Source organism: Anser anser, assembly GCF_964211835.1.
Source record: "Anser anser genome assembly, chromosome: 9".
Lineage (NCBI taxonomy): Eukaryota > Metazoa > Chordata > Aves > Anseriformes > Anatidae > Anser > Anser anser.
Window position 1 is genome coordinate 10,342,511 of NC_139729.1, and position 13,599 is coordinate 10,356,109.

General features: G+C 47.0%; 1 protein-coding gene across 14 annotated transcripts in view; it reads right to left on the reverse strand.

The window, feature by feature from the left end:
- Nucleotides 1–26: 26 nt before the first annotated feature.
- ST6GAL1 (ST6 beta-galactoside alpha-2,6-sialyltransferase 1) overlaps nt 27–13,599 on the reverse strand; it is a 47,033-nt gene continuing 33,460 nt past the window's right edge. For all 14 annotated transcript variants that reach the window (XM_083849349.1, XM_083849348.1, XM_083849346.1 and 11 more), the window contains 5 exons: nt 12,881–13,556; nt 9,595–9,692; nt 5,355–5,456; nt 4,116–4,290; nt 27–1,553 (listed from right to left, as the gene is read on the reverse strand). In XM_083849349.1, the coding sequence (XP_083705475.1) occupies nt 1,312–1,553; nt 4,116–4,290; nt 5,355–5,456; nt 9,595–9,692; nt 12,881–13,505 (1,242 nt within the window). In that variant the 5' untranslated portion in view covers nt 13,506–13,556 and the 3' untranslated portion in view covers nt 27–1,311. The remainder of the gene's footprint in view (nt 1,554–4,115; nt 4,291–5,354; nt 5,457–9,594; nt 9,693–12,880; nt 13,557–13,599) is intronic.

Here is a 13,599-nt window from a genome sequence, read left to right on the forward strand (position 1 = left end):
CCCAGGAACAACAATACTTACACTGATTTCACCAAGGTAAGAATGGGCCAGCGACTTCGCAGGATTTATTCAAAATAGGAGAAGAAAAGGCTTTCTTTACAGACATCGTGAAATACATTAGTATGGAAAAGGACACAGCAGGTGTTCTCACTGAAGTACAGAGATTGTGGAGCTGCTACTTCCACCATGACGCCACAGGAGATTGCCTCATAAAGAGGAGGGAAAAGGTGCCCTCCTCAACTCTGCCTGGGATTTAGCATGAGAAGCAGAGCACACTCTCCCTCCCCAGTGCTGATGAAGAATGGAGGCAATGCATCTGCTCCCCATGTATTCAGAAAGCACAAAACCGCTATGAGATTGCCTTGGTTAGTTTGCAGAGAACTGGATATCATCTGGCCAGCAGCTATGTGGCATTTTTGTTACTGAAAACATGCCAGAAAATAATTTGCCAATAATTACAAAGGTAGACCAGCAGAGAGTTGGAAAGAAGTACCAGCTTCCAGTGAGTTTCCCCATTTGTGCCTTTGAACATCAACCCCAAAAGATTTTCAAATAAGGGTTCTTTTGTACCAAGCACAACACTATATTGGAGAAGTAAATGTTAAAAAAAATGTGTAAAATGATTAAAAAAATCAACAACTAAAAAGTCTAAATATATCTTGCACAAATCACTGAATCGTGAGTCGCCTCCCTCTTCATTTGCCAAAAATGCCACCTGAATGATTTCAAAAGTCTTACAGTTTGAAAGGAAGTTGCCATGGTTATTTTAACTGTAAAATCAAATATTTTGGACTAAGATTTTAGCTTATCAATACCCAGCTTTGACAGTATTTCCATAAATCAGCCCTGCTCCCAGGAGATCTAGGATGATGGGAACGAGTTTTAAAGTGAGTTTCTTAGTTCTCAATGGACCAGGTTTCCAGCTGTCATAATCCCTTTGAAGCAACCTAAACTTTATCAGCATTTAATCCAGACTTGTGCAATCTCTGCTTAGAAAGCATCTCCTGTGTTTCCCACACACCATCAGCAGTTGAGATGAAGACAGGGATATCCACCAGCCGCATGAGCCTTGCTCCACAAGGAGTAAATTTATTGCAGTGGCTCATGCAGATACCGTGTGGATGTACCACAATGTATTGCACTGCCTTACGGTTTGGAGAAGTTATGCAACGAAGTCCTAAGAGCAAGTGTTGCAACATGGAAGAGCTGTCAAAACACACCAGTGCTTAGACTTAACAAATCTGACAACCCAGATTTAAAAAGTGCTTTAACAGTCAAGATAAAGTTCTAAACACACTAAAAATTGATTTGCTAGCAATGTACATTTCGGAAGCCAGGCAAAGTAACTTTCCCATGAGTATAAATGTCCTCATCTGTGCCCTGGTTTATATGCTTCACCAAGTTTTTCTCAAACAAGAGAGGGTGGTAAGCTCCCATGGTACAGGCACGGTCGTGAAACTTCTGGTAGTAGTGGCAAATGTCAGTCTGCCGTTTGGAAGGGAGAAATTCATACACGTCCACTTCATCACAGAGCGTCATCATGATCAGAATGCCTGTGGAGGGAAAGAAACAAACGTCCCCATTTCAAACCAGAGAACTCACAAACCACTTTGGTGAGACTGATGGTCAGGCATGAAGGATCCCACTCCAATGGGAAGGGTTTCCTTTCTCGGGAGTTCGGATGAGAGGGAGAAAGATCCAGCCAGACGGAGCTGTTTTCTGCCCCATCCGATGGACCTGGTTAGAGCAGACTGCTTAGGATGACGGTCATGCCACAAGGACATTTTTTTAAGAGTGCTGCCGTTTACCAAGATATTCACGGAACCGTGGGTGTCCGCCAGCTGTGTGCTCTGCTCAGCTGATCCAAACAGCCCATCTCAAACCTGCTTGGGTAAGCACAAAGAATTCCTTCACCTTCTCCCATCTGCCTCTTTTTAACGCAGAGAATACAGAAGTGACCCTGCTTGGAGATGGCTCTTGGTGTAAATGCACAGGCAAGGAACAGGCTCACACAGCTTCCTCGGAACAGAGCAGTGCTGCCCTCCTGTGTCTTCTGACAGGCACACGAATGACTTGAGCCCATTGATGCCAGTGCTAGGCACAGACATGATCTGGCTGAAATAAGCCATATTTATCCGAGGCCAGCTGTAGGAAGTTCAGCAAGGCTAAGAGCCAGGTCCTGCATTTGGGGTGTGACAACCCCATGTAATGCTACAGGCTGGGGGAAGAGTGGCTGGAAAGCTGTTGGTCAGAAAGGAACCTGGGGGTATTGGTGAATAGTTGGCTGAACGTCAGCTGTCGTATGAGGAAAGACTAAGCAGGCTGGAAGTGTTTAGCCTAGAGAAGAGGACATTGAGAAGGGATCTTATCAACCTCTACAAATACCTGAGGGGACAATGGACTTGGGAACTTGGTCAGAGGTTGGACTAGGTGATCTTGGAGGTCTCTTCCAACCTGGATGATTCTGTGACAATGTGACAATGTAAAGAGGGTGGGGCCAAACTCTTCTCACTGGTGACCAATGATAGGATAACGGGTAATGGATATAAATTGAACCATCGGAGGTTTCATCACTGTATGAGGAAGAACTTCTTTCCGGTTCAGGTGACAGAGCACTGGAACGGGCTGCCCAGAGAGGTTGTAGAGTCTCCTTCTTTCGAGATATTCAAACCCTGCCTGGATGCCATCCTGTGTAACATGCTCTGAGTGACCCTGCTTGAGCAGGGGGGTTGGACTAGGTGATCTCTGGAGGTCCCTTCCAACCTCAGCCATCCTGTGACTGGCTGCTTTTCTGAGCTGAAGAAGTGCAAGAAATAGCACGAGTATACTAGGGAAATAGAAGCAATGTGTACTATCAGATGAAAGCCATGCAGTAACCGAGACTTCAGACATTGGGAGCAATGGTGAGAGGAAGAAGGAGTTTACAAGACGTTAGGAGAACCCATCTGTGAAAGCACTTGTTAAATAAGTTACATTTTAGAAAGATTTTTATCCACCTTTCCAAATGACAATTTTCATTTACACTGACCCTTCCAAGAAACCTGGAGCTGCAAACTGGAGCATGTCTGTGCTCCCCTGTGCCTGGTGAGGTTACTTGTTTTACTAAGCAGACAACTTGGCCAAAGCTAAGCCACAGAGGAATTTGCTGTCTGAAGTGGGACAGCACCTAATGTTAAAAAGCTTTTGCCCCTGAAGCCACTGACTGTATTCTTATGCAACTGTCTCGCACATATCCCGACAATGATGTAATAGGTACAGGACAAGGGCAAGGTTGTGGAAGAAAAATAGGCTTTAGCTGGCAGAAATAAAAGTGACCCATGTTTACATGGATTTAAAGGACGCCTGCTCCTTGGCAAAGACAGGAGTAGAGGCAGGAGTGGCTGAAGTGCAGCAGATTGACGTCCACGGGGGGAACAAGACAATATTTCTGTGCTGTGACTTCAACATAGTTGTGGGATCCTAAGAAGTTCACTCCTTTTTATTCACATGGTTGTGAGATTTGCTCTCCAATAAGAAGAAAAAGCTTTGCAACAGCAGAAAGTAAGTGTCTCTTTAATGGAAACCTGGATTTAGCATGCAAACAAATAAGACCTTAGCATGCTGAATAAGGGGGAAGCATCACTGAACTTTTCGGGGCAACAATTCAGCCTAACCATCCCCAGCACCCCATTAAGACTTTAGCTATAATTTTTTTTTCCACAAATAAAATAGGTAACCGCTTAGACTTCATCTATATAAATACATTAATTTGTCTGACAAGATCTGAGCCTGCAGGAGCCATAGCCTTCCTCTCAGCCCGCTGTGAAGTTGCACTGCTTTGACTTTAGGAGCCAGAAATCTTAGAGAATGTCTCAACGTTGCAATCTACTCTCCTGTTTCCACATGGAACCAGGCCATGCTTAGAACTGATGTTCCAGAAGTGTGCTGCAAACTGCTTATTTTAACACAACCAAGCTGGTACTTTCAAGACAGGGTGCTTTAGTTCTGGCATAAAACAATCACGCTTTTGAGCCTGATAAGTCTTTGAACAATGTAAATCCAGAACTGTCTTTGAAAAGGACATGCTGAAGAGTTTCTGCAAACTGAACATGAAGTTTAGAAGGCAGTTATCTCACCAAGTGTTCCAGAAGATGGGGGGTTAGGCTGAATATGCTCCAGAGAATTCTCCTGAATAATATCCCAGAGTTGCCACTGCATTTTCGGATTCAGGATATAGAAAGGCTGCTCTGGATGTCTAATACGATACAACTTGTAGGCTTCAAAAAACTTGTAGTCTGGTTTTCTGTACCACTGGAAAACAGAAGCAAGAAGTCAGATTTATTACTAGCACATTCTTTCACATAACGGACAGAAAACCCCAATAGCTGATGAGGTTGGGAAGTCTGCCTTAAGCAACACAGACCCCTACCCCTCTCCACACTGGAGTACAAAGCATCCCATGCCGCAGGCAAGTGTCCTCAGCACAGCCATCTCAAACAGTACGAGCTGATTTTGCATCTTGATACTTCCACTTTCAATAAAAATATTTATGAATACTCTGTTTTCTTAAAGTCTTTTTGATAGATTTTTTTACACTAAAAATACCCCATCCTGCTTTCACTGACTCATAACCAGGCTGTACATACACCCTTGCATCTCCTGGAGAGGTGGGACTAGGCAAAAGAATAAACATTGGTGAGAAAATAAGAAATCCAGTCCAGAGCAAAGAGGGGCAAAAAACTCTCAGCTACGGACAGGGCTTAAAACAAAAGTAAAAAATGGATTATTCACTCCTACCTGCTTCACCCGGAGCCTCCAAAGCTCATTGCTTATCAAATAGCCCCCTTTTGTGCTCAAAAAGCAAAGCGAATGCTAAAGGGATTGCAACACCCACAACTGAAAATCTAGCTTACACAGAGAGGTGACATTTGCTAAGATCTTCAGAGGGTTTTCTAATCCAATCATACTGCATCAAGTATCTCTTATGTCTGACTGGTGCCTCTAAATACCCAAGCATCTCTCATCAACAAACCTTACGGCAACCAACAGAGAGAGATCATCCCTCCGCAGGGAGGTTGCAACGGCTGCAGCCACTGGTGGTCTCCTGCTGGTGGCATCAGCCCATGAGACAGTCAACGTAGTGACCTGTTACACCCAGCCTGAAGCCCTGCACAGGGACTGGGAACAGGCAAATGCTCCCCTCGGAACAGAGCTGCATGAGATACTCTCGTAGGTATGGATACAGCCATGACAATGAAGGGGGGGAACAAGAACGGCCTTAAAATGAGTGGTTGCCCACACTAGGAGGAAGTGAGTTAACAGTTGCACTTCAAAGCATTTACATCTGATTTTATTTAGAGAAAACTCAGCCTTACCTCATGAATTTCTGCATGATACGGTGCTGGATCCCAGATAATTAAGATTCCAGTGTTATATAGTGCATCCCTCAGGAACTGCTGCTGCTCAACGGTGACAAGCTTGAATGACAACAACAAACACACCACAGTGACACACAGACCGCTGCCAGCACCAGCAGGAGGCTAAGCAGTAAGGCCTCCTTGAGCAGAGCCACAGCCACCCCACCAGCAGTTAGTGAGCGTGCCCCACGGGACGAAGGTGAGGACACAACTCCCTCAACAACTCAGACGCGACCGGCACAGATCCTGACAGCCAGCGCTAACACAGGTTTGCAGCAGAAAGCAAGTGGTGTCCGAGGACAGGAGCTGACCTTCTGCCCTCCCTACATGCAAGCATAACGCACATCTGCAGATCTTTACAAGCTATGTCCCAGAGAAGCTATTTCATAAAAATCAGCTCCTATTTGTCCCCATGTTCTCCAAGGATCTGATTAAGGTCTACTCAGTTTATCCTTAAGCATCCAGGCTGCCTCCAGCAGCAACCCGTTTTCCTGACCATCCCCATTAACCAGCACACACGGACACTGGCCAGCCCATCAGTTACTTGAAAAGCAAAAAGGGCTTCCTTTCATCTGGTCTCAGCTCCAGTGGATTAGGCTTTGCCCTCGACCACGTGTGCTGCACGGCCTCATTTCCTTGCAGCAGCGGCAGGATCTGGGTCACTGGCTAGCAGCACGCCTCCATACCGGAGCGCAGGGCTCCGAGCGCTCTGGCAACGCCAGAGGTTGGCAGGGAGAGCGCGGCGGCAGGCGCTAGCTGTCCTTCCTCCTTCCACCTGGCAAGGGCGGGATGCAGCCCCACACAGGGCAGAACCAGGGCAAGGAACCTGGGCGGTTCATTTTCATTTCAGCATTTCTATCAAAAGGCTGGAAATCTTCCAGGAACTTTTCCAGGGGAAAGAAAAAAAATACAACAACTACTGTGAAACACGTGGAAGGAGGGCTCAAGAAAGACTGAGCATCAGAGGAAGCAAAGGTGGGCCAAGCACAACCATACAAGCTTGCAGAAGCACACCCATCTCCGAAGAGCTGCCCAGAGGCACAAAAGCAAAGGTGTAAAAAGTCAGGTAGGCAGCATCTCCACTGCCACAGAGCTTTTGCCATTTCCTTCCCTACACCACGGAGCTGGTTCTTGGCAGTGTTAGTTCCTGTCGGTCATTTAAATAGTTCACTGGAGGAATCTGGCTCCCTAGATACCTATCTGTTCTGCTTAACAGAGGGGCTGATTCTTTCCAAGTACTTAAATGTCATTTAAATTGCTACATGAATTGTCCTGCTCAGCCTTTTGATCCTAGTTACTTGACTAGGTTTTACTAGGTTACTTGACTACTGATTTCCTAGCTAGATTTGTTATTTAGCCAGCTTGTTGTTTAGCACGTACCTTGTTAATACAGCACCTGTCTTCCTGGTACAATTGACCATAACAAAACAAGTTCCTTCCCTCCAGCTATCGCAGTCACTGCCCCACAATCTAAACATGCTCCCTCTTTTCCATCACCACCTTACTTCATTCCACTGATGTGCTATCTCCTTCCTTCTCCTCCCTGCAGACTCATTAGTGCCAATAACAGCAAACGCAGCCAAAGCAGTGCTCTCCCTTGCAATGAGAAGCCAGCCAAGAAGAACTGTAAACAAGGGCTGGGAGGAGCGAGGTGCTCTGCTCCTTGGCCAGCTCTGCAGAAAGGAATCGTGTCCTACATAACGACATTGGCATTCCCCCCCCAGAGTCCTCAGCCCTTATTTTTGTAAGATGCAAGTCCTTTCCCAGCACAAATTGATGCTTTGCATAAGACTGCAGGAAAACATGCCATTAAAGGAAGCAGTACTGATGAAACAGTGAAGGTCTGAGAAAATAAGCAAGGTAATATTAAAGGACTTCTTTATTTAGAACAACCATGAAGCTTGTGGACCTACAAGCCTATCCCCAGATCCGAAGATCCCAAATTTCTCCCCCCCACTGACATCAATCCGTTAATCTTCCCCTTTTTAACAGAGGTACAAGATACCCCACCCTGCTTTTAAAACCACCCAGCCCCAGATATGTCCTAGAGACTAGTGAGCAAACTACCAATTGGGTACTGTTCCCCAATCAGTTTGGTTTTGCTTATTGCAGAAAATATATTCAAACAATTATTAAACAACCTCTGCAAGCTGGAAGCGAAACGGAACCAGGTGATCCCCAAACAAGGCCGTTAATATGAAGAAAAACAGTTCCCAGTCCACTTATCCCCGAAGATTACATGGGCTGTGACTAGGGCTGCCCCCAGCTCACAGTTTGGCTTAGAAACTCCCGAAGGGAGATGCCTCCCATGGAGGAACTTGCATCTTTTGCCCTGGGCAGCAGCTAGACCGACAGCGCACTTCGAGGTAACTTCAGCCTCTAGAAATCGCAACAGTTTTGCTCGCCCTGTAATTGAAGTTTTCTAAGCTGGTATCTCCATTTAGAGGGAATGGTGGCAGGTGGAAAACGCCAACCACGGCTGCAGGCACATCTCCATGGAGCGTAAGGATGCAGCTACATCTATATATCACACCTCTACAGTCAGGCTGCCGCCCTCCTCCCTGTGCAGCTACGCCTGGGATCACCCAGGTCACGCACATGTTTTCACTGATTAACGACTTCTTATCACCGTGAGGGTGGCAATGGGCACATTCTCCAGAGAGAGTCTTCTTAAGCGGTCTGATATTGTAAAACACACCCAAAAGGAAACGATAAAACACGGAGAGGTCAAACAGGGCTGAGGAAGGATGTCAGCAGCCAGATGTGTCTGCTAAAAAAGGACTGGCTGAGCAAGGACGTGCCCCGCGTCTGAGAGCTGTTTTAGCACAGGGGAACCGAGAGGCAGCAAGCAGCAGAACAGAGCACAGCCACCCGGGCAGACGGTGACCCAAGAGCTGAGAGATGGCAACAGCATTTGTGCAAGAAGCAGGAATATATTTGAAGACACCTAAAATGAACCAGGGAAACCGGCTGGAAGTTAGCCAGCCATTGGCTCCACGTCCGCCCTTCGAAAAGCATGGCCAGGCTCCTGCTGTGGCACATCTTGCAGGAGCAGGTGAGGAAACAGCAGGCCTACAGAGCTCAGTGCTGGGACGACAGCAGGAAGGTGCCTCTTTGGTCCTGGAGCACCAACGCCAAGTGCCAGCCCCTCGTCTCTACCCCGCTCAGCCCCTCATGTCCCCATCACCTCTGTCCCCCCTCCTGGGTCAGGCAGTGCCCCCACCGCACTGCTATGCTGCACCAGGTCTCTGGGCACAATTTTGTATTTATTTCTCTCACCAGCACACTGTGATTTCCTCTTCTCTCTGCACATCTACTCTTGAAAATTCTCCCCAAAAGAAGTGGACAAACATTAGGTGCAGCAGTTATATGGAAGCACAGTGCAAACGCTCCTAAGGGCACCCAGAGCAACAACGGTCTCTGCTATGGGTCTCGCTCTGCTCCTCAACAGGGGGCTTACATACCCTGCTGCTGCATCACTAAACATGGCTCTTAAACACTGGGCATCTGCTTCAAAGTCTACTGATGTCCAAAGAAAGATTAGCACAGAGACAGCCTCATATTGAAGAAGAGCTCTCAAAGCACCACGGAGAACTGCACTCCATCAGGGATGCCCTGCATTACAAGGCACCTTCTGTTGTGCTCTACCATGAAGCCCTGGGACCCCGGCTCACACCAGGCTGTGTGCAGCTACAGCTTTAAAGGTATGTCCTTTGCCATATATCTTCAGCCATTTAACAACATCACTAATGCATTATCTGCATTATCTCTGGGCAGAAAAAGTACTGGTTTTTTCTTTTTTTTTTTTAAAACCATACAGACTTCCTTTGTTCTTCATACCCATCTCTGGGGCAGGCACGACTGTGGCTTCATGCACATTGGTCTTTTCTTAGCTACAGTGACACTTGTGCCTCACATTCCCAATTCTCAACAGCAAGCGTGCAGCTGGGCTTTGTGCACGCAGGAAGAGCCAAGCTAGAAATCAAATTACCTTGGTCTTACAGTAGAATGCAAGCAGGCATTTGCTAGCACCTGGTAATTTAACTGCAGTAACCTCAGAAGGTATTCCAGCAATGAGGAGAGGACTTGCAAGCATCCCCTGTTAGAAGGAAAGCCGCTCGCTGCCATGCAGCTCCCAAGCAGAGAAGCACACAGTCGTGGCATACTCGGTCCATCTGGGCACATTCATCAGACCCACCTGGGAGTTAACGAGACGAATTGTTGTCTTTTGCCCCACGTCTTCTTGAAATCCTTTGACAGGAGCCCCATTAAACCGCAAGACGGCATCATGGCTGTCTGAAGGGAAAACAGAGGAAAACCAGTGAGCTGGCAGCTGCTCTGGCAGTTACCGAGGAGATGCGCAGTGGGTTGTTCACCCGCGCTTCTAATGCAATCTGGCTAGTTGCCGGAGAGTTTCCCTGGAACTACTGCAAGTGACAGCCCAGATGCTGTGGAAGAAGTTGCTAGCCTAGCTCCATGATCAATACACTTTTAGAAATCCACTTTTTCAAAGTACAATTCACTTGCAGGTTCAGAGAGCAGCCGCAGTATTTGCACTGCACAGGAGAGCGTAGTGTGTCTCTCCATTCCCCTCTTCTTCCTTCCAAACACACTACGGGGACACAGACCGATGCACAATTAATTTACCATGTAGCTGGCTGCAAAATAAAGAATTAGGAAATAACTGTGAGCCACTGTCCTCTCTCACAGCCTGGAGGTTTACCCGCCTGAAAAATGCGTCTGATGATCACAGAGGCAAATGAAGCAGTTGGCCAGTGTACCTCCCACGTTGCAGAAATAAAACCACCATTGTGTATTTAACAGGCCTGGCTTCCTAAATGCTTTGGGATTCACTGCATTCTCCTCTGCTGGCATCACCCCCTTGGGCAGCACGGCGCCCTGGCTGCAGGCACACGACCACTGCAACCTGGCAATTCGCAACCTTCGCCCGCACCAAGAAGCCGGTAAGGCGAGAGCTGCCCGTCTACCAGGATCTCCTGTTCCGATCCACCAGACCTCCCTACACCATCCGGCTGCTCTTTTGCTGTCTCGATGTGATTGCACAGAACAAGCGTATCCTGGTCACTGAAGGAATGATACTTGATCAGCCCCTTGTGCTCCTCCAAGCCTCTAAGAAAACGCTTCATTTTAGGTATGTCAGATTTAGTTTCTTTTTGGCACCTTCCTTCAACCAAACCATGGCTTTTCCTACACCGCCGCGTGTCAGGGAAAAACTACGCACACACTCCTGCATCCTTCAATATTCACACTGCCCAGCTGAAGGAGCTGCGGTGAGAGCAGGCTCCAAGCACCCAAAACTGTGCAGAACCATTAGCAGAGATGACTGCCTAAGCGGAAGGGTTCAGGTCTGTGACTGAAGCAGGAAGCACGCTAGCCTGGGGCACCAGCAGGGTGAATGGCACATTACACAGTGAGCTCTCCAGAATTCATCCCCGCTGACTTGGAAGAGCCTGGTGCCGCAGCTGGTGGGCAGAGGAGGAGACTGACTGCGGGCACAATGACATTGCTTTCCACACCCGATGCGGTCGCAGCAGTGCGACCGAGGTACAACATGCCGCTATAACGTCCTCGGCTCTCGAGGGGTCTCGTTAGGGAGAAAGGAGCCATTCTATTGACATGCAGGAGCCTAACACGGACACCACTGGAAACAAGCCAGCTGGGTCAGAGGAGAGTGTTAAACAAGAGATCAGGTCACCTCTGTAGAAACATTCAGGGACTGAACTTGAGGAGGCACCTAAACAAGCTCAGGGAGGTGCTCAAAGAAAAAGCCACGTCTGACTTCCCAGGCATTGACCTGCCTGGCCTCAAATGTTCGTTAGGAGGTGGAAACAATTCCATCAACCACCTGTCAACCATGATTTGTAGCAGGAGGCAATGCTACCTTGGTTAACACTGACAATGCCTTTTTCATTGCTTCCTTCAGCACATTTTAACACACTTCAGACCATTCAGCCCCATCCTAGCAGCTTGGGACTACAATTCTGAAGGCTTTCCCTAGGTTGTTCATGAATAATGCATCAAAGTGCTATCCGTCTCCTTGTTTCAAAGGATGAAGGCTACTTCCAGCTTAGTACAGGCCAAGGGGACCCGATCCAGCTGATAGCCTATGAACACACTGATGCTTGCAAACAATTTCCACAGGAGAGACAACCACAGGCTTTAAAACTCCTGCAGTCAGTTTAGCAGAGTGTGAATCTTAACTGAGCCTCAAATAACAAGCAGTGAAGAAAGCTCAGTGAACTGCAGGCACAGGTGAATTTTCTGTCAAGCACAAAACCCAGAGCTGAAGGCTGGAGAGCTGGTTTCCCTGCATGCTGCTTTCTTTAAGCTTTAGTATCAAAACACACCTCTTTATAATCCACACTATAAGACTGATGCTTCAGCATTTATGAATTATTGCATTAACTTCAGATAAACACGGCCTCCTACTTCCTAACGTATCAAGAAGACAGCACAGCATAGACCATCATTTGCCAGGCCACCCAAACTGAGCCACTGCCTTGTGGCTCAGTGAGGCAGTGTCACTTCTCAAAAGCCGTGAGCAACAATTAGAGTCACTGAGGTTGGAAGGGACCTCTGAAGACTGCCTATCTCCAGCCTCTCTGCCCAACACTTGGTCAACTAGAGCAGATTGATCAGGGCTGTGTCTTTATTTCCCCCTTTAGTGTTGTTTGTCTTTTTTTTTTTTTTTTTTTTTTTTTTTTTACTTCCTTCTCTGTAGATGTCTTTCTGGATAAAAAAGCTCCTGTTGAGTGTACAATGAGCACACTGGCATTACTCAACACATCATTACTCAACACATCCCACACTCCCTCAAGAAACAAACACTTGAGGTGCCAAGACTTCCTGGTATCCATATTAGTTCTACCCTCTGGTGATGTCAACATGATCACGAAAATTAAAAGGTCTAGCCAGAACGGAACTGCCTGCACATAAGTCATGTCCTCTCAACAAAACCCAGCCCCTTGCACTCCCTTGGGGCTTATCCATTTGGGGAAACATTTCTACTTACTGCTTTCCTTCTGAAGAAGAGCAGTATTATACCATAATCAAATCTTCACAAGACTCTGGAGTTGAGACTGCATCTGTTCTTTATTAAAATCGTTTCTATTTCTACCACTGAGAGATGGCTGCTGCCATCAGTAGTTGCTCATGACAGCAGATATGGCCAAGGCTTGTCCCAGGTCTAATGCTCACAGGCACTGTCAGCTAGAGTGTCGTAATGAAGCCTATACTGTGCAGTGTAAACACTCAAGAGAGGAGAAGCATATCTCATCATCATTCCCATCTTCTCCTATGCTGAAATGTTCACTCACTATAGCCGAATTGTACGTAAAATATTTCAATTTATTTTAAATACCCCTGTGACTACAGCAGAGTAAGAATGTGCCACTAGGTCCCGTCTGTTCAATGCAAGTTATAAAACAGTATCGATGACTTTATCCTTGTAGAAAAATACCAACCTATCTCAGGTCCCAAATGAGATGATTTCAGAGACCCCGCTGAGGACACGACAGCACAGCGACCCAGGCGGCCCACTGTTTCATTGAGGCTTTTCTCCGGCAGGTATCGCAGCCATTCGGATGTATTAAATGGACCATCTGATCCATGTATCATGGACACATTCACCCTGTCCCGTAGCTGGCACAGCAGCTGCTCTGGGCTGAGTTTAGCAGTGTTCCTCTTCCCACTGTAGGTCACATTGTACTTGTTCATGGACAGGTAGTTTTTTCTGACCTTCTGCAGCCTGGGTATAAGATTTCGCGATGAGCTGTCCTTATCCCATACCTTCACATAGTCTGATGCTTTCTTGGACTTTTCCACTGTTCCAGAGATGCTGCCTTTATTTTCATTACTGAGCAAAGTTTTAGGCATCTGACCCATTCCACCAGCTGCTTCATGGACAAGGTCCTGTGATTTAAGTAGGTTCCACTTTTCTGAAGTCCTGTGAATCTGTGAATCATCGTTCTCAGTCTTGAAAGGAACATAGTAGCTTCCTCTTGTCTCTTTCCAAAGGCAAACTGTCAGAGCTATCAGAATCACCACAAGAACACACATAATTTTTTTCAACACATTGATGTGAACCATAGTGTACGTTGCATCCAAATGGGACAACTAACACAGAGCAGGAAGCTGGTCCTGGGAGAGAGGAACACATCTCAGTCAAGGGGCGTGCACATGC